This window comes from Hyperolius riggenbachi, chromosome 1 (genome assembly GCF_040937935.1).
Source record: "Hyperolius riggenbachi isolate aHypRig1 chromosome 1, aHypRig1.pri, whole genome shotgun sequence".
NCBI lineage: Eukaryota > Metazoa > Chordata > Amphibia > Anura > Hyperoliidae > Hyperolius > Hyperolius riggenbachi.
The window spans coordinates 460,950,991-460,970,986 of NC_090646.1; the positions used below are offsets into that span (position 1 = coordinate 460,950,991).

The 19,996-nt window shown below is 42.0% G+C and overlaps 2 protein-coding genes across 3 annotated transcripts in view; both read right to left on the reverse strand.

Moving 5' to 3' along the window:
- The window catches only part of SGSM1 (small G protein signaling modulator 1), a 556,432-nt gene that overhangs the window by 206,309 nt on the left and 330,127 nt on the right, over positions 1-19,996 (reverse strand). The window lies entirely within an intron of this gene.
- Positions 1-19,996, reverse strand: part of KIAA1671 (KIAA1671 ortholog) — a 217,252-nt gene that overhangs the window by 153,101 nt on the left and 44,155 nt on the right. The window contains exons 2-3 of the mRNA XM_068239061.1: positions 10,424-11,899; positions 6,334-6,424 (exon numbers count right to left, since the gene is read on the reverse strand). Of these exons, the coding sequence (XP_068095162.1) occupies positions 6,334-6,424; positions 10,424-11,835 (1,503 nt within the window). The 5' untranslated portion in view covers positions 11,836-11,899. The remainder of the gene's footprint in view (positions 1-6,333; positions 6,425-10,423; positions 11,900-19,996) is intronic.

Here is a 19,996-nt window from a genome sequence, read left to right on the forward strand (position 1 = left end):
ACATGATACGAACACAAAGCAATCTAGACTGATATGCATACAATGTTGTTACTGGCAACATCTTACAATGTTAGCTGAAATCATGAAACTTAACCTTTTCGGGACCATGTGCATGAGATCCTACGCCGCACTTGTGGCTGTTCTAGCCTGATGCGGCGTAGGATCTACGCCGGCCTGCAATTTCCGCTCCCGATGCGATCGTGCGCACCCGGAGGGGGAGATTAAGCTGTCATATGACAGCCGACATCTCCCCCGAGTGATCAGCAGCCATCGCGTATGGCTGCTGATCACACGATCACTACGATCGCCGTCGGATCGTAGTGATCTGTTTGACAGCTGCGGCGGCAGGGGGGGAAAGAAGAGGATCCACTCACCTCCCTGCCGTTCCAGCGACGATCGGCGCCCCCCTCCGCTCTGGCCGGCATCTCCGCTTCATCTGACGTCAGCGCCGGGTCCCGGCTTGATGACGTCATCAAGCTGCGACCCGGAACTGCTCGTCAGACAGAACGGAGATGCCGGCCGGAGAAGAGGGTCCCGTGCGGCTCATCGCTGGAGCCTGGAAGGTAAGTGAAGGCTGCTGGCAGAAGGGGGGGCCCAGGCCACCAAGGAGGGACACAATGCCAGGCAGCCACACACGGGATCCGGCCGCCTGACCCCCCCAAACGTGCGCACCCCCTTCCCGCGCAAAATGCCTGGTCCTTAAGGGGGGGTAGGTGGCCGGTCCCGAAAAGGTTAAAGAGACGCTGAAGCGAAAAAGAAAAAATATGATATAATGAATTGGTTGTGTACTATGAATAATTACAAGAAGTTTAGCAGCAAAGAAAATATTCTCATATTTTTATTTTCAGGTATATAGTGTTTTTTCTAACATTGAATCATTCTACAATATGTGCAGATTACACAACACTCTGCATTCAAAATGATTCTTTCAGAGCAGACTGTGAACTAATGAACTCTCCTCTGGCAGAGGAAAAGTAAATAGTTGAATAACACTTGAGATAATAAAAGTCAGATAACAGCCCTCTCCATGACTTTGAAAGTCGCAGAGCTTAATTGCTTTTTTGCATAGAGATAAACAACTGTAGTTTCTTAACTCTTCCTGTACTGGAAACAATTACACTGATGTATCTGATCTTAACGTTTTATTTCTTAGCTGTACTACACATACAAATCATAATATCATAATTTTTTTTCCGCTTCAGTGTCTCTTTAACCCCCCTGGCGGTATGAAAAATTCCGCCAGGGGGCAGCGCAGCATTTTTTTTTTTTTTTTTTTAAATCATGTAGCGAGCCCAGGGCTCGCTACATGATAGCCGCTGCTCAGCGGCATCCCCCCGCCCGCTTCGATCGCCTTCGGCGATCTCCAATCAGGAAATCCCGTTCAAAGAACGGGATTTCCTGGAGGGCTTCCCCCGTCGCCATGGCGACGGGGCGGGATGATGTCAGCGACGTCGGGACGTCATTGGGAGTCCCGATCCACCCATCGGCGCTGCCTGGCACTGATTGGCCAGGCAGCACACGGGGTCTGGGGGGGCGCCGCAACACATAGCGGCGATCGGGCGCGGGCCGGCGGCGATCAGAGTGCTGGCGCAGCTAGCAAAGTGCTAGCTGCATCCAGCAAAAACAAAAATTATGAAAATCGGCCCAGCAGGGCCTGAGCGGCACCCTCCGGCGGCTTACCCAGTGTCCAGCACGGGGTTACCGCTAAGGAGGTTAAGGCTCGTACACACATCGGATTTTCGCAAGCGACCCTTCGTTTGGACGTTTGAGCGACCGGTCGTTTGGACGTCAAATCGGGCGTGTGTACAGTCTGTCGTTCAGCTGATAATACTAGACTTGAACAAATCCGACGTGTGTACCTACCTTAAAACAAGAACTGAACACATCTGCCAAGTATGAAGGTATTGAATCACGCACGCACGCACACACTCACACATATACTCACTCACTCTCCAGGTTTAGCAACGTCTGTGACAGTAGGTGAGAGGAGATAGGATGAGCCAAGACGGCAATACAATTGGGGGATACGTTTCGAATTCTACCCCGATATGCACATATGGTGAAAGCATTCAGGTTTGGTACCACTTTAAAAGACAACTGTAGCAAGAGCTCTATGGAGGCTGCCATATTTATTTCTTTTTAATAAATACCAGTTACCTGGGTATCTAGCTGATCCCCTACTTCTAATACTTTTAACCATAGACCCTGAACAAGCATGCAGCAAATCAATTGTTTCTGACATCATTTTTAGATCTGACAAAATTAGCTGCATGCTTGTTTCTGGTGTTATTCAGACACTACTACAGCCAAATAGACTAACAGGGCTGCCAGGCAACTGGTATTGATTAAAAGGAAATAAACATTGTACCCTACATATACCTCTCTCTTCAGTTGTCCTTTGAAGAAGCCTAAAAGTGAAAATATTCTTCATGTACTGTAATTAAAAAAAATAATAATAAAATGGGGAAGCAACAGCTATCCATATCTATGGGATAAACAGTAAACACGGATGTATAGTTAAGCAAATGTCAAGTCATGCAACATCAACTGTAATGCTATGTAAATACACAACAGTATATTTTTTCCTTATATGGTTGCTCACATTCCTTCAGCTTGGATTGTGGTTTTATCCGCATTGTTAATCTGAACCATAAACAATCTTGGGAAAGAATGCAGGAAACAATTTCGGTAGTCCATGTAAAATAAGAAACTGAGCTTTTTAGACAATATTTTAATAACTAGAGCCAAAAATTCCCTGCAGGCCCTGCAACAACCCAGTCTCTCGTTCCCGTGACCTCAGCGGACTGCTTTCCTCTGTGTGCTATTTAATAAAAATGGATGGTATGCTACAAGGGATAGCAAACCAGCTAGAATTCTAAACAAGGACAAACACTTGTTGTAACGTGTTTTTCCATAAGACGGAACAGCAGGAACTGTATTATCTTTTATCTGCATATTCTACTTATGTGGACGAAAGTAGACAAAAAGAAAGTTCAGCTCTTTATATTGCAAAAATTAAACAAACAATTTCTGCTTGCTTATCTTGCTTTCTGTGCATTTACAGCACAGCCATTTCAAATTGTCCAGGTTTTGATCAGTGCAGGTAATTACTCAAGGGACAAGACAGGGATCTCAGTACATGTCATACATCTAAAGGATAAACAAACAGACATGCTTGCAAAGATGCAGTTTGAGTTTATGGTAAGTTTTAGAAATGGATAGCTGGCTGTAAATGGAAAGATTTAACATTAAAGTAAACCTCAGTGTAATTTGCCTTCCTAAAACAGAAAGTTTTTTATGACATTCAGGTTTAAGTGAGCAATTGTGGCTTTCCATAATGCATCACTACTGAATATGCAATTGATCTCTTGACATCATTGAATCCATGCTTATATCCAGAACCGCTGCTGTATAGCAAGCCTATAGCTTAAATTTGACAGTTGTTCACTTAAAGAGAACCTGTATTGTTAAAATCGCACAAAAGTAAACATACCACTGCGTTAGGGGACATTTCCTATTCCCCTCTGTCACAATTTCGCCACTCCCGCCGCATTAAAAGTAGTCAAAAACAGTTTTAAAAAGTTTTTTATAAACAAACAAAATGGCCACCAAAACAGGAAGTAGGTTGATGTACAGTATGTCCACACATAGAAAATACATCCATACTCAAGCAGGCTGTATACAGCTTTCCTTTTGAATCTCAAGAGATCATTTGTGTGTTTCTTTCCCCCTGCAGCTCTCATCCACTGAAGAGTTACAGGCTTAATGTTTCTTCCTGCAGACAGCTCTGCCCGTGTCTGTAATTCCTCAGTATGCGACTCATTTCACAACAGAGGATTTATCCAGCTTGTAAAAGATAAGAGAGCAGAGAAAAGCTAGCTAATGTAAATAACACACACACGGGAGTGTGCATAAAGGGGCCTGGAGGGGGGGGGGGGTGCATAGCAGATCAACACTGAAGAGTTGGCAGCCTTCCAGACACAGGGCGACAAGTCCGACAGGGGAAAGATAAGCTGATTTATTACAGAGACGATGATAGTAGAAAGTGCTGCAGTAAGCCAGAGCACATTAGAATAGGTTTGGGAACTTGTAGGATGGTAGAAAACAGGATGAAATTTTTGTTACAGAGTCTCTTTAAAGCTGAATTATCACAAATACCTTCTGTTTCAAGAAGGCAAATTACACTGAGCGTTGCTCTGAGTTAGGAGCTGCCTTGCCCCCTCCCCTTCTAGCTGCCCTTATTTATCTAGGAGCAGTTGTGAAGATAGAATGTGTGACTTCTGTAAACTCTGAAGCACAGTGTCCTATCTCCCATCCCACCCCTCTATGCAAGATTTTGTTTTCTTTATGCTAATGTGTGCAACAAACAGTCCTTATCTGCCTGAGATTTCTGCAGTCGGGCAGGCCCTGCTGTCCACAGAAGTGGGGTAATAAACACCTCTGCTAAAATTTTTAATGTAAAAAGAGGTAAAATTGTTTTTTTTATTAATGAGCTACATTGTTAGCATGCATTTTTAATGTGCTATTGATATGCCCTGGGTGCTAAAAATGGTGCTCAGTTCCTGTATAGGGGTGGCCTTTTTTCACTGTATTATATTGTATATTGCATGTGTGAAAAGGGGCTAAAAAGACTTGCTGCACTGATCTAGGTTTTAAGCATATTGTTTTTTATGATATTTTAGTTTATGGGTAAGATTGAACTGTGTATGCACCCTATGTGCAGTTTAATGTGTGTATCAGCACGGCAGCATGGTGGCGTAGTGGTTAGCGTTCTCGCCTTGCAGCGCTGGGTCCTCGGTTTGAATCCCAGCCAGGGCACTAAAGGAGTCTGTATGTTCTCCCTGTGTAGAGTTTGTATGTTCTCCCCGTGTCTCCCTGTGTGGAGTTTGTATGTTCTCCCCGTGTCCGCGTGGGTTTCCTTTTGGCACTCTGGTTTCCTCTCACATCCCAAAACCAGATATGTTAATTGAAGTCCCCCTAAATTGGCCCTAGACTAGGATACATACAATACACAATAAATACATAGACATATGACTACAGTAGGCATTAGATTTTGAGACCCTCTGATGGACAGTTGACAAGAGCGCTGCAGCAAGAGGCGGTCATGCAGGTAACTTAGCCCTCTCTGCTACGGCTCCCTTCACAAACACGCACAGGTACTACTTTGCTACTCCGCTGCAAATGTTTTCATAGGAGAGTCTTGGACACTTGGCACACTGTCCTATACATTCCTTGTACAATGCATTAAAATGCAGCACAAAGTATGAATGGGTCCTATGGATGCAGTAATATCAGTCTATGAATGTCTACTTTAACCCATTCTAAATGACCACCCCATTAATGCACTCCATATCATGTATGATTTTGCATACAGTATATGCTGGGTGTAAATATTTAAGTACTTAAAACAATAAAACCACAGACATTTGTTTTCCCTAGTTTTTAGTTTGTGGAGTATAGCTGCAGAAGTAGCATCGCTTTCCTAGTGATTAGATAATTGCTTTCTGTGGTCTGTGAGACAGTGGAGACATGGAGGAGCTCCAAGTTAGAACAAAAGTCAAACAACCATATAGCGTACACCTGTGATGAAAGGGAATGCAGAGGAGGATATGGTTCACAGGAAAAGGTAATTTCAGGGAGCTTTTCTTGCCAATGTTTTTAGAGAAAACTCATTCAAAAAATTCAGCAGGAGATAAAAGGTTCTCAATAAGGTAGTGTGGGTATTTATAAAATCTTTTCAGAGAAATTGGCATGCTGCAGATTTCTACCAGCTGGAAATGACAGAAATTGGTTGAATATAGTTCATATGATTTTTAACTCATGTGCCTATTTACTACTTTACCTCAATAAAGGGGGGGAGGTGGGGGGGAAGTATTATGCCTTGGTAGTCCTATTCACAGATCCATGTCAGTGCACATACTTTGATGTATCCTGATGAAGGCCAAAACAGCCTGAGGCCTCTTGCACACTACATGCCATTCCGATTTGCGATTTTACATGCGATTCCGATTTTGAACCGGTCCTTCAAGCTGCGTGGATTTGATGGCATCCAGGGAAAATCGGAATCGCAAATCGGATTTGCAGTGTGCAGGGGACCTTAAACAGCCATTTGCAATCTGGATTATATGGTTGTGTAAAATGTATATGCTACAGGTGTGCTACAAACCAGAGGTTCTGGATGTAGGCCTGGCCTATCATAAGACAGATTTGCACAGCCACTCACAGTCCTGACATGATGCTTTATTGGTGTTTATTTCGGTTCCTATAAAGCTGAATAATAACAAATACCTCCCACTTCAGGAAAGCAAAATGATACTTGCAGAGTAACCTTACCTTCTGAATGCCATAATCTTGTGTCACCGGGACACTCTTCTCATCTAGTGTTTTTTCTAATCTTGGCTCCACATTTGAAGAAGTCGGAAACCTGACAAAAAAAGTTAAAATGCGACATCATCAAGTGCGCAAAGCTAAGAAATACCATAACTACTTCAAGAGAACCTGAAGCGAGCAGTATACCAAGGCTGCCATATTTATTTCCTTTTAAACAATACCAGTTGCCAGACATCCTGCTGATCTATTTGGCTGCAGTAGTGTCTGAATCCCACTCCCGAAACAAGCATGCAGCTAATCTTGTCACATTTGGCAGAAATGTCAGAAACTCCTCATATGCTGCATGCTTGTTCAGGGCCTAAGGCTAAAAATATTATGGCCCATACACATGGGCTACAACTGTCGGTGCAACCACGTTGAACGTGCGTGTTGCGGCGACAGATCGCCCGTGTGTATGAGGTGCGCACCCCGAAGCGTCGTTAGTCGCTGCTGTCGCCAGGCGATTGACGTGGCCAATCGCCGGCAACAGCTGTCGCCGCAACATCGACGCAACTGTCGCTAGTCCGCCGTGTGTATGCGGACTAACGACAACAACTCTATACACAATGTATGGAGTTTCCGGCGGGGAAAGAGGAACCTTCGGCAACAGCTTCCGCCGAATCTGTGTCCCCCTGTGCGCCGTGTGTACGGCTGTTGCACAGAGGGACCTGGCGACGAGCTGTCACTGCTTTTTTTTTTTTTTTTTTTTTTTGTGGCTCATGTATATGAGCCTTTAGAGGAAGAGGATCAGTGGGAGAGTCAGGCTACTGGTATTGCTTAAAAGAAAATAAATATGGCAGCCTCCATATACCTCTCGTTTCAGGCTCCCAGCTGTTAGTCCTCAGTCTGTACACATTATGGCCTGGCACTCTACAAACATTGAAGGGACTCCGAGCAGTGCAGAAACTATGGAAAGATGCATATCATTTTAAAGCTCTCTTTCTCCTCTTTCCAATGATATATAAACCACCACCCTACGCCTTTTAGTTTTTCGCTATTTTCGCGATCGAAATTGCCGCGGCTTCGATCACGAAAATAGAGAAAACTAAAACGATTTAGGGGTCGTCAGAAAGAGGAGAAAGAGAGCTTTAAAATGATATCCATCTTCCCATAGTTACCTTGTACTATACAGGGCGACTTTTTGCTAAAGTCAGCTGCTCCATTCTGCTGAATGGAGCTGCTGACTTTGAGAAAAAGTCGCCCTGTGTAATACAAGGTAACTATGGGAAGATGGATATCATTTTAAAGCTCCCTTTCTCCTCTTTCTGACGTCCCCTAAATCGTTGCACTACGCCTTTTAGTTTTCTCTATTTTCGCGATCGAAGTCGCGGCCGCGGCAATTTCGATCGCGAAAATAGCGAAAACTAAAAGGCGTAGGGTGGTGGTTTATATATCATTGGAAAGAGGAGAAAGAGAGCTTTAAAATGATATGCATCTTTCCATAGTTTCTGCACTGCTCGGAGTCCCTTTAATTTCTATCATATAAAGATGAGTGGATGATGGAAATCTGGATTCAACCACCTTACTCCGAGACCATTAAATCATTCATAACATTTTTCCCCAGAATTTTCTACCACGTCCACTTGCCATGGCAACTTCACACATGCTTTATAATGGACTTCTGTCTACTGTCCACAGTGTGCCCATTGGCCAACACAAACCTGCAGACAAAGTTTGCCTGCAGTTTGGTGGCACCACTTGACCACTGTAACAGATGGGGCATGAACGCAAACACGAGTGAGCTCGTGGGGTCAAGCAGCTAAGCGCATACCCATTGCAGTGGTTAGAAGATTAATGAGATAAAAATAAAAACAATGATTTTTCAAGTGGTCGTATCCTCCAAAAACTTTGGCTGAATACAAACCAAAAGTGTTCAAAGGAGAAGACACATTCTCACTGGATACAATCTAATATATAAATACAGCAGCAATGCGATCAATTACAATGGCAGCTTACAGTGCAGATAAACTAATTTGTAAACAGACAATAATACTTGTGCACAAAAGCAATTATGATAACTGTATGGGTAATAAAAAGAAGCAAAACATATTTTTACTGAATGTTATATCAGCATTATTTCCTTCTGTAATCTACGCTTACTTTATCTTAAAAAGTACATCAATTTGCACCTGCACAACAGCTATAAAATCAGATGTAGCAATCAGCCCTGCTAAATACTGTCTCAGAGGTACAGGCTGAATTATCGAAGGTTAGGCCTCATTCACATTACACGCGTTGCCATCCGTCTCTTGTCAACGCGTGTAGGAGGCAGATACGCACGACATCAGTGCATAGGCTGCACTGTCTAATGTTCACACTGCATGCGTTCCGTACCAGTGTGGTGCGCCAACGCATGCTGCCCGCATTTTTTTTTTAAGCAAAACGCATAGCTGACCCATTCACTACAGTGAGTGGGATCAGCCACGCCACGCATGAAAACGCAGATGGCGTGCGATCGTACGCGTTGCTTTCTGATCGCACGGCCATCTGCGTGTGACAATGTGAAAGAGGCCTAAAGCAATAACAGAACCAAATATTGGAAACAGATTAAATTATTATCCTATACTACTGATCACGGCAGAAATAATAATGTGTCATTTCAAATTTAAAGGGTCCCTATACAGTAGTTCCATGTACCCTGATGAGATAACCATGTATATATACAGCCCTTTATACAAGGCTGTGTACCTTTTTTCTTACTGCATGGGTCAATAATTCAGGGCTCTAAATTACAGTTTCTGTGCAGTCCAGTGTTGCAGACCCATCCATTCAAATACAGACGCATATTAATTATACAGGTCTTGTGGCTAGCTAGATGCAGTTTAGGCACTGCTTATGTGTAAGTAGCCCCAGAATCTGCATAATTCAGATGCGTCAGTATTTAAAGAGAACCTGAACTGAAAATAAAAAGTAAAAATAACCATACACAGGTCATACTTACCTCCTGTGTACGCTACTCCTCAATCTCTTTCTCCTCTCCTGCGTCCCATTTGTCCACTGTGATCAATGGAAATCTCTGTCCTCCATTTTAAAAATGGCCATTACCCCATAACAGCTTCCTGGTCAGCATGCTGTTAAACTGTAATATCACCCACTTGAGCCATAAGGAAACATGGACATTACCTCACACATTCAGTTGTAACTGACATTTGCTTATATATAACTAACAGCAACTGGTATATTTCAGTTCTGACAAAATATTGTCAGAACTGAAAGGGATCACTGTAAGAAGAAAATTGTGAGCTTCTGAGAGGAACTGACGGTGAGGTAAGTATGTAATATTCATTTGCAGCTAAGTCATGTGTTTATTTTAAATAATTTTACTTGCTTCAGGTTCCCTTTAGAGATGATTTAGCAACCCATTGTAGTCACACTATAGCATATATCTCACTGATCAGTAATTAGAGGTTGTAAAATACTATGTGGCTTAAAATCAGAGTGCAGGGAACAGATAAACACATTTACAAATGTCCCTGTGTACCAAAGGAGGTCAACATTTTAAAGGGAACCTAAACCGACCTGTAAAAAACAAGTTTCTCTTACCTGGGGCCTCTACCAGCCCCCTGCAGCTGCCCTGTGCCATCACTGAACGACCCTCAAGTCCCCTGCAGCGCCCCTTTCGGGCCAGCGAGTCAACAGACACTGCGCATGCGCTGCCATCATTGGGAGCTTTCTGTGCATGTGCAGTAGAGATTTCCCCATACTGCGTATGTGCAGAGTGCTCCCATTCACAGGAGTGCCATCAGGAGGCACACGGACCAGAGCCGCGCACCTAAACGAAAGAGGGGCACCACAGGATCGTTCAGTGACTGCGCAGGCACAGAGGGGACACAGGGGGCTGGTAGAAGCCCCAGGTACGTGAAACTCGTTTTTTACAGGTCAGTTTAGGTTCACTTTAAACATAGGTTTTATACAAAAAACTATGGGATTCCAGTAAAATCCTATTTAGGATTAGGACTGCAGATACAATTTTTCTCAGTTTACTTTCCTTTAGGTTTGATACGAACTGTAAAACTGAAAAATGTTTGTGCTTAGTGTGCTTAGCCATACATACTTTTTCACATCTGCAGCCTGAGACTGTGATGCTGTCCGTGGTCTTCCAAACTCCATATCCATATCAGAAACATTTCCTCTAGTCGTTCTCTCAATACTAGGTGCAGTTTTGGCTTCTTTACTTGAAGGTGGATCAGCTAAATCCACTGAAGAGCTGGTGTTGGCCAGATAGAGATTGAGCCGTTGTCTCATGGTAACAGGAGAAGTGCCGCTTCCATTTGCATTTTTTACCGCTCTGGTAGGACTATCATCGTGATCAGGAGTTTTGGAAACTGTGTTAATACTATTTGTTGGCCTATTAACTGTAGAACTCGCTTCCATAGGTATTCCCAGATCTCTACTGGATTTTCTTTCTGTTGTATCTTTTGTCCCCCTCGCAGAAAACATATTCCTAGAAGAAATTCCAATGCCATCCGTTCCAGTTTCGTTACGGGCACTTTGTGTGAATTCTCCTGCTTTGGTCACTGCATCTGACTGCTCTTCTGTAATATTGCTACTAAATGATTTTTTTCTTAAAGGTCTGTTTTCTTTGAATTCTTCAGAAGGGCTCTCTTTTTTGTTTCCCAAGCCTCTACTTTCAAATAATGAGGTAAGGTCCTCAGAAAGAGGTCTCCTATTCCAGGTCCTCTGTTCTGTTACTTTATTGTCAGACGTTTGATCATTTTCAGAATCCAGAAACAAAGCAGACACAGGACGACGTTTTGGCCTTAACTGATCTCGAACTTTTAAGCTATCCATTGCATCAAGATGGGATGTGTTATGTTTAACATTATCCAGGCTCCCCTTTTGTTTGTCTGCAGTATCTGCTGAAGGTCTTCTGAAGGAGCCAACAATCTTTTCTTGCTCTTGTGAAACATCAGCTCTTCTGGACATTATTGGAGGCTTGGAGGTTACTTTAGATTCATCATCTAGTAAAGCAGATTTAGATTCACTGGCTGGTACAAAACTGGATCTTGACTTTTTGTCTCTCAAAATTACAGGTGAAAAGAGATCTGACTTGTTTCCTTGGTCCTCTTCAAAGTTTAGTGGATATTTAGAGGTGATAATTCTACGACCTACTCGTTCCGGTTCCTCAGTTTTTGTACTACCAAACAATGCAATGCTGGTAGAGGTTTGAAATGGCACATCACTTTGTGGTTCCTCATCTATCAGCAGAGTGGAGATGACGCCCACTGACTTGCTTTCAGGTCTTTCCCTTGTAAATGGCTTTGGTGAAAGTCTTGGCTTTAGTCCAGTACCGAACATGCTTGAAGGTTTGGAGGAGCCTCTTGTGTCCTCAGCAATGATAAGGGAACTGGATATGCTAGAATCACTGGATTTATTGCTTGCATCTGAAAGAGGAGTTATATAGGACCTTGTGGGTTTACTCTCACTCCTTGTGGTCCTCGTTGTTAGCTCTACTCTTGCAGTCATGACTCAATAACTACAAATCCATTTGCAAAGTTTTCAAAGCTCTGGAGTGATCCAGCCAGTGAAACTGTAAAGAAATAGAGAAACAAATGTTATAATACAACAGAGAAATGCAGAGTTTTAATAAATCTACTTTTATAGATTGTCACTCGGTGCAGTCCAATGCTATGAGCCATTGATATATTGCCGCTCCTTCCCCTCCCCAATAGACCTAGATCTTCCATCCTGTGCAATCAATATTTTCAAATATTTTTGGTCAAAAATCAACCAAAAGTCGATTGATCAGCCATTTTGGGGCAATCCATTCCCTGCACATCAATCGAATCTGCAGGTAATCGAACAGGGAAATCAATAAGTGTATGGGTCCCTTTATTAGGTTAGAAAAATCTGTAAACATTACAGAAACTGTTTAAAAAGGCATTAAAAAGGATTAGCACTAAAATAAACATTTCATTTAGGAAAAAATGCTGAAAATTCTATCAGCTGTTTGCCAGTTATGTTTCGCAAGAGAAGGGAGGTGCAAATCTATATGCATGCGTTTTACAGGAAATTCCCCACCAAGGTCTCTCCCATCAATATTACATATTTATTGCTCTTAAATCCATGCAGTATATTAGAGAAAACAGGGAGTATATATTTCCTGTACACACCATGATAAAAGTGATTGATTTTCTTCCTGGTTTCAGAGAAAATCAATCACAATTATTTTAACTCAGCTTTCGAGATAAACACTGCAGGAAGCAGAAGTCCTCATAATGCAATTACAATGTGTCTGGATGTAGGAAAGTAAAGAATATTGTGGAATGGAATAGATGGTACAGTGGTCTAGTGAAAAAACATATTAAATACAAGGAACCGGGGTGGTGGTGTAGTGGATTGCACTCTCACCTTGTAGCATTAAGCCTGGTACACACCTTCAATTTTGATTGGCCGATCAGTGACCAATTCTACCACCTCCATGTAGTATGAGAGTTTACTTACACAACCTGTCCATAGCATTCAAAACTCGTTGATCCTCATACTAGGTGGAAGTGGTACAATTGGTCAGTGATTGGCAAAACCTAATTGAGAGTGTGTACCAGGCTTTAGAGTGTCAGGTTTGGATCTCGGTCAGAATATCATCTAAATAGAGTATGCTCTTCCCATGTTGGCATGGGCTTCCCCCAGGCATTCTAGCGAACGCCCACATCCCAAAATCATGCTGATAAGTACTTAAGGTCAATGAAATGCTAATAATTCCAGCTTGCATGCAAACTTCATACAATTTCTACGCAGCTTTGAATTGGGCTGATCAGTAATATGTCCAATCGATTCTATTCAAAGCTGCATGCAATCTGAGTTCCTTTTCTTCTTCTAATACATTAGATTAAATATAAGGATCAAACCTAACAAAATATACTAAAAAACAAAGTCCCATAAACACCAGGGGATAAGTCACCCTGCATTGATCGGTACACGACCCCTTGGATGACAGTGCACTGCTCATGCTGTACAGACAAGTCAGCAGCTTCCAGGCTAGAAATGTGTCTGTTGCTATGGAGGGAGGCTAAGGGAGAAAGAGGGAATTCCCGCGGGCGGGCGAGGGGAGAGAACATGCTAGCAGATGCTGGGCGGCCGCTGTACACACTCACGGTAACTGGCTGAAGTGGTCTCTATCCTCCGCCACGGCCAGGTTCAAACCATGTGGCCTCTTGATCGATTTTTCAGTTTCCACAATGGGTTTGGATTAAATCATGCACAGCAGGTACCCAGCAACAACAATGCAGGAGCACAGGAGACTGCACAGGGTGCAGGGGGTGGTCGCAGCACACCCTCATCTGTGGCTGCACAGCTCTGTACTGCATCAAGCAGCTCAAAGCTAGTGGTGGTATTCTATATTCTGATATTCAGTCAAAGTTTTGAGGAAAACTGATGCGTAGTGGTGCAAAGTGGCAAGCCAGGTAAACAAATGATTAGGGAAATTATTTAGCTGACCGACCACAAATGAAACCGCTTACGGCACACATAAAGCTGGTAAAGTTTTTCTTTTTATAAAATCATCCAAAAATGTATTAATAAGTAGGGTTCTCTTGAGCAGTTTTTGTTTGAGCATTGAAGATTTTAACGTATATTAGGCCTGGTACATACCATGCAATTTCCTGTCAGATCGACAGGTTTAATTGATGAGTTCTGACAAGTCCAAACAGCTCACGATCGATAACAGGATCAATTTGTGCAATAGTGATTGGAAAATTGATCCAGTTAGGGATCGGGAACTGGTAAAACGTAGGAAACTATCAATTCGACCTGTCAATCTAGCAGTAAATGGAATGTTGTGTACCATCAGTGGACATTAAAACCACCTCATTCACCTCAGGGTCCACCTCATTTACATTAAAAACAGACAATTTAGCTCACTGTATACCCATGGCTACAACACAGAGAACACTGAAGAGCCCCAGGAAAAAATAATCATTGAATCTCCACCAGGGGCTTTAGGATTTAGGGCCCATTTCCAGTAAGTAGAGATATGCAGCGTTTCCCCACATCCACGGCGAACACGCTGCCTATTTTGTGCAATAGCCTGCCGTCCAGTTTGCAGGCTGCCGCAAATCTGAACGGCATGCTGCAATTTCCCGCAGCATGCATCCGAATCCCTATAGCCCTGCATGGTGTTCTCACATCTCTGCAAGTGCTGACCAGAACTGGCTCAATGGAAACTTCCTCTTTAATGATGCTTTTGCCTGGACTATATGTTTGTTTTATTTCTATGTCAGTCAGTCTTTGCACACAGTGCCCCTGATTCAATGAAGTTTTCTCCACTATTCACACATTCATTCATTCAGTCAGTCACATGAGAGGTTATCACACCAGATCATTTCACTCTCCAGCTAGTAAAAAAAGTACGGCAAATAGTGTTTCACAAAATTAAATGGTACCTGATCCGACCTTAAAAAAATCCCACAGAGCCTTCCTGGTCCTCTCTGCATTCCCTTGTCCAACTGCCACTAGACACCCCCCCCCCCTCCCCCATTGAAGTAATATGACTACAATGTCAAAATAAGCTTTCAGTAGTCCTTGAATTGCTTTGGAAGTACTTGCATCCCTAAATACGTCCGAAGGCGAGTAGATCTGTAGTGCGCTCACAAATGCGCAGTACGGATGCACCTGTTTTCAGAAACATTCAGGGGCACGAGTGCTTCCAAAGCCTTCCAAAGGCTACAGAAGGAATTTGAAAGGGGGTCAGCAGTACTGACACTATAAGGCCAGAAACCCACTAGGAGCGATTTTCTGAGCGCTTTGCGATTTGAAAACTCTTGCTAATCTAATGCTATGGGTGTGATCCTACTTGAGCAATGTGATTTTATAAAAATCCCTCATAGCATTGCATTAGGTGGGGTTTCTGGCCTAAGCATGTTTTTTTGAACTTCATGGATTTGTGTGTTCTGGAAAGCCGACACCTAGTCTGTTTAATGTAGAGTAATGAGCCACAACCCAACTGTACAGCAGTTACAGAACATCTGAAGACAACATTTAACTGTTACGAGCAGCAACTCTACTGTTACTTGAAGTAAGTTTATAAATACTGAAGATGCCCATACACACAGATTTCCCATTCAATTCCCTGCAGATTTGATAAAACTGGATGGAAATCTATTTTTTTTTTTTAAATGTCTAATTGATCGAATTTCCACTGATTTTGACCAAAAATCAATCAAAAGTATTGATCGGGGGGCATGCCAAAAGGGGGGGTACAGAATACTGGGGACACATCTGGCTGTCTATACTGGGGAGAGGGCTAACATCTGACAGGTTTTGGACTAGTCCATTTCCTCACAGGGGATTCTTAGTATTTTCCTATTCTTTACAAAAGCATTCCCTGGAAAGCATCTATACCAAGATGTCAGCCCGCCTCCCTACTCACTTGTGCACCATTTTGGCAGTAGTACTGAGAGAAAAGAATTATACCACAACAAACGGCCAGAGGTAGAGAAGATCCCAAGGGAAAACATCAGAGTGAGGTACACCAATAAGCAACATGCCAATCAGTATTACTGTATATGAGGCAGGATAACGATTATAGCTCCCTCAGATTTTTACTGCCAAGTAAATGTTGGCAGCATTGCAAAAAATAATAATAATAATAATAATAATGTTATTCTAGAACAAATGTACATACTCTTATCCATGTATTTTACAATTTTCCACTCCATAAGTACTGTAAGAAAACCCACTTAAAAAATCCAGCCATTTTTAGAAGTAAAAAAATCAATTGTGCTGTAGCTACCAAAGCAAAATAAAGTTTCTCACTTCAGTCAAGCATACATTCTCTGCACAGCCTTATCTTTACAGCTTGCCGTGCAGGCAGATCTATAAAAACCTCATGGAAGTAATCACAGCAGGTGAACTTTAGATTTTGACACCAGAACTGGGTGTGTGGGGCTGAGGCTGAATTACTCACTTGAAGGACAATTCTGCTGAAGAGTTTACATGTAAAAGCAAACTATGAGCCTCAACTGGTTAGATAGCATGTTTTGTCTGGAGGAGGCATTGCGGTGCACCACACACCCTAGGGAGAGTAGGCAAATAGTTGTATGAACACACCGCAGGGTCATTTCACCGAAGAGAAATTTTCACTCATGCCTGCCTTCATTTCAAACAGCCAATTAAGTTCAAGAGAAGTTAAAAATAAGAAAACCCTTTCATACTTCCGATTTGGTGTATAAATTGAGGTGACCGCTAATGCAAGCGCTAACCTGCATACTATACCTGTGAGATCATTTTTAGTGACATCCTTTATATTGTAATTCACATGTATATGCCAGATACTTTTCTCATCTACGCATAAAGCAAAACTGAACGAACTGAATAGCATAGTCCACCCAAGCTAGAATTAAGATGTTTTTTCACACAGCCTGATCTAATGAACATAGCATATGAAAGGCGTGGTAAAGAATGCTTAACCTCCTATATGACTCATTGACCTTTACTGCAAAGACACCTGCGTATGCTGTCAAGCAAAGCAAACAAATATCCAACACAGAAAAGGCAGAGTTCTATTCAAAACATCCTCTTAGCTGCATCTATGGATAACAAAAATCAGAAGCCTTGAAATAAGCATGAATACCATATCAGTTCCCCTTGTCTATGAATAGATTTTATGGAAAGAGTGAGTCATAAATGTTAGGATGAGCCAGTATCCCAACCACATACTGGTCCATCAATTCTCCAGTTACTTGAGCACAACTTGCAACACAAAGGTGAACAAATTAAAGAGAATCCGTGATGAAAGGAAGCATGGGTTTTACTACAGCGACTATTCACCATCAATATTCCAAACAGAGGTCGTGACATTCACACTACAACTGCTCCATTTGTTCCAGGTCAGTGACTGTAATGACGGCTCGCATACTGCTATTTGCTGACACAAATGAGAAATACAGAGTAAATCCAATCCTAGTTTGTCCCTAGAGGATTGCAATATCTGGTACCCCTGGGTGCTGAGAGTCGTGTCCAACTACAAGGTAACAGGACACAGCACAGAAAAAAAGCATGTATGTGTTAGCTGGTATGCAATACAGTAGATTCCCTTTATAGTAAACTCCAAGGGACTAGGAAAAGTAGTTTACTATATCAGAATTGGTCATATATTGTATATTTAAACAGACACATTTGCTGGGACCTGAGGACGGAGTTTACTATTCCAGAGGTTTACTATAACAAAGTTTACTAGAATGAGATTCTACTATATACACAGCGTCAAGTCCACACTGCAAACATACCTTGAGGCCTGGAACCCACTACAAAGCGCTTTCGCTAATCGCAATCACTAGCATTTTTTATGAGCGTTTTGTAAGCGATTTCATGAGCATTTTCTGGAGATTTTGGTAGCGATTTTAAAAAGTGTAGAGCTTGTGTAGCGATTTGCTATTGGCGCTTTTAGTTCTGATTGGTCCTTTCAATTAATTTTTTTACAGTGTGCAGTAATTTAAAAACTCTAACAAAATCGCTCTGTATAGCTCTGATTATGCCAGCATTTATATACAATACATTGCAGAAACGCTAATGCTAATTAATGCAAAACGCTAACGATCAAAAATGCAGCATGTCCTGTGTTTGCGATTTTGCTAATCACAATCGCTCCAGTGGAATTTGGCCCATCCATTAACATTAGCTGAGCGTTTGGGGAAATCGGTAGCATTTTGAATCACTCCCTAAATGTTCAAAAAAAATTGCTCTAGTGGGTTCCAGCCCTGAGACGTCTCAAATTTGGTTAGAAGTCTGTCAATCTGTATAGTGCCAGTTCCTGCACAATTGAAGAAAAAAAATTAGCGCAAATAGTGTAACTTGTGCAAAAGTCCTTTTATTTCAGTTATTCAACTTAAAAGGTTAAACGTATATATGAAATAGACTCATTACATGCAAAGCGTGATATTTCAAGCCTTTGTTATAATTTTGATGATTATGGGTTGCAGATGAAAACCCCAAACTCAAAATCTCAAAAGATTAGAATACTACATGAAAATCAATAAAACTAAGATTTTAAATTGAAACATATAGGACATTTAAAAAATATATTCATGCATATTTACCCAGTGGTTTGGGCCCCTTTTGCATCAGTTACTGCCTCAATGCAGCGTGGCATATATACTATCACAGCCTGTGGCACTGCTGAGGTGTAATGGAAGACCAGGATGCTTCAAAAGTGGCCTTCTTCTCTTCTGCATTGTTCAGTCTCATGTCTCATCTTTCTCTTTGCAATGCCAATAAAATCTCTATAGGGTTCAGGTCAGTGAGTTTGCTGTCCAGTCAAGCACAGTAATCCCATGATCACTGAACCAGGTTTGGGTGCTTTTGGCAGTGTGGGCAGGTGGTTCTTCCACAAAAGTATTTTAGCGCCATACTGTGTTTGCATAGCCCCAGCAGAATTTGAACAGCAGAAAAAGGCCACAAATGTCACCATTATAAAAAGCTAAAAACCAGGGCTATTATAAAGCGGGCATTTTGTAAGCTACCGACTCGTCTAGTTTTGCTGAAACTTTTCCCAAAGTTTGATCCCAAGCTTGACCATCATTTTGAACATTTTTTTTTTTCAATGGTGGATTGAGTTTGTCCCTACCTAATTTTTATGTGACAGAGGTCCAAGCTAGAGGACACATCAAAAATGATTCTACAACTTGCTATGATTAAAATATGATAACACACGTCATTAGATAATAAACTGCATGCAACCTATTATTCAAAAATGTTGCAAGTTTAATCGTAACTTTAAAAAGTTGTGTGTTGCATGACTTCTGACTTCTCTCAGGTGTCCGTAATTGTTGTGCATGCAGTAAGTTTGCGTTTCATTACTGCAATGAATGGAAAAGACAGTGGACAGAAAGGACAAATCGTTGCATGTCTGAATGGATCCTATGATTCACATAGTATCCCTAGACATATCCATTGCGGTCGGTTCCCTGAAACAGACCCTTTTAGCTCACAGTGTGAACCAAGCCTAAAGCCCCATCTACACGATACGATTCTTTGTGCGATTTGATTACGATTCTATTTACGATCAGATTAAATCTGACATGTCCGATTGGGTTTCGATTCAATTCGATTTGCCATTGTTTTGCAATGGCAAATCAAAATTGAAACGAATCCCGATTGGACATGTCAGATTTAATCGAATCGTAAATAGAATCGCACAAAGAATTGCATCGTGTAGATGGGGCTTAACAGCTGACTGACCGCACTCCATCATAGAACACATAAGGGATGATTCACTAAAATCTGTCAATAAAAAAAAAAAGCAACGTAGTGCATGTTGTGCAATTAGAGTGACCCATGGTAAATGGCCAACATAAGCGCTATGAATCAATCCCATAGTATTAGAGAACGTTTCCACTGTGTGCTGCATACATCTTGCAAGACGCAATGTGGCACAGCTGTAATGCATGACGCATCCAAGTCCCTCTAGCCTTCCCGTGCACGGCTATAGGGATGAATAGGTTGTGTTTCCCCATCCGAATTTGCATGCATGCCGATTACACTAGTAGAAACAGCTCCTTAGACTTTGCACATCACTTCTTTAAATACTAAATGTAATAGTGTCTCCTCACCTGTAGATGGCACTGATGCTACCTTCACATTACAACACAAAACTATTGTAATATTGCACTGTCACACAAATCCAGTTAAT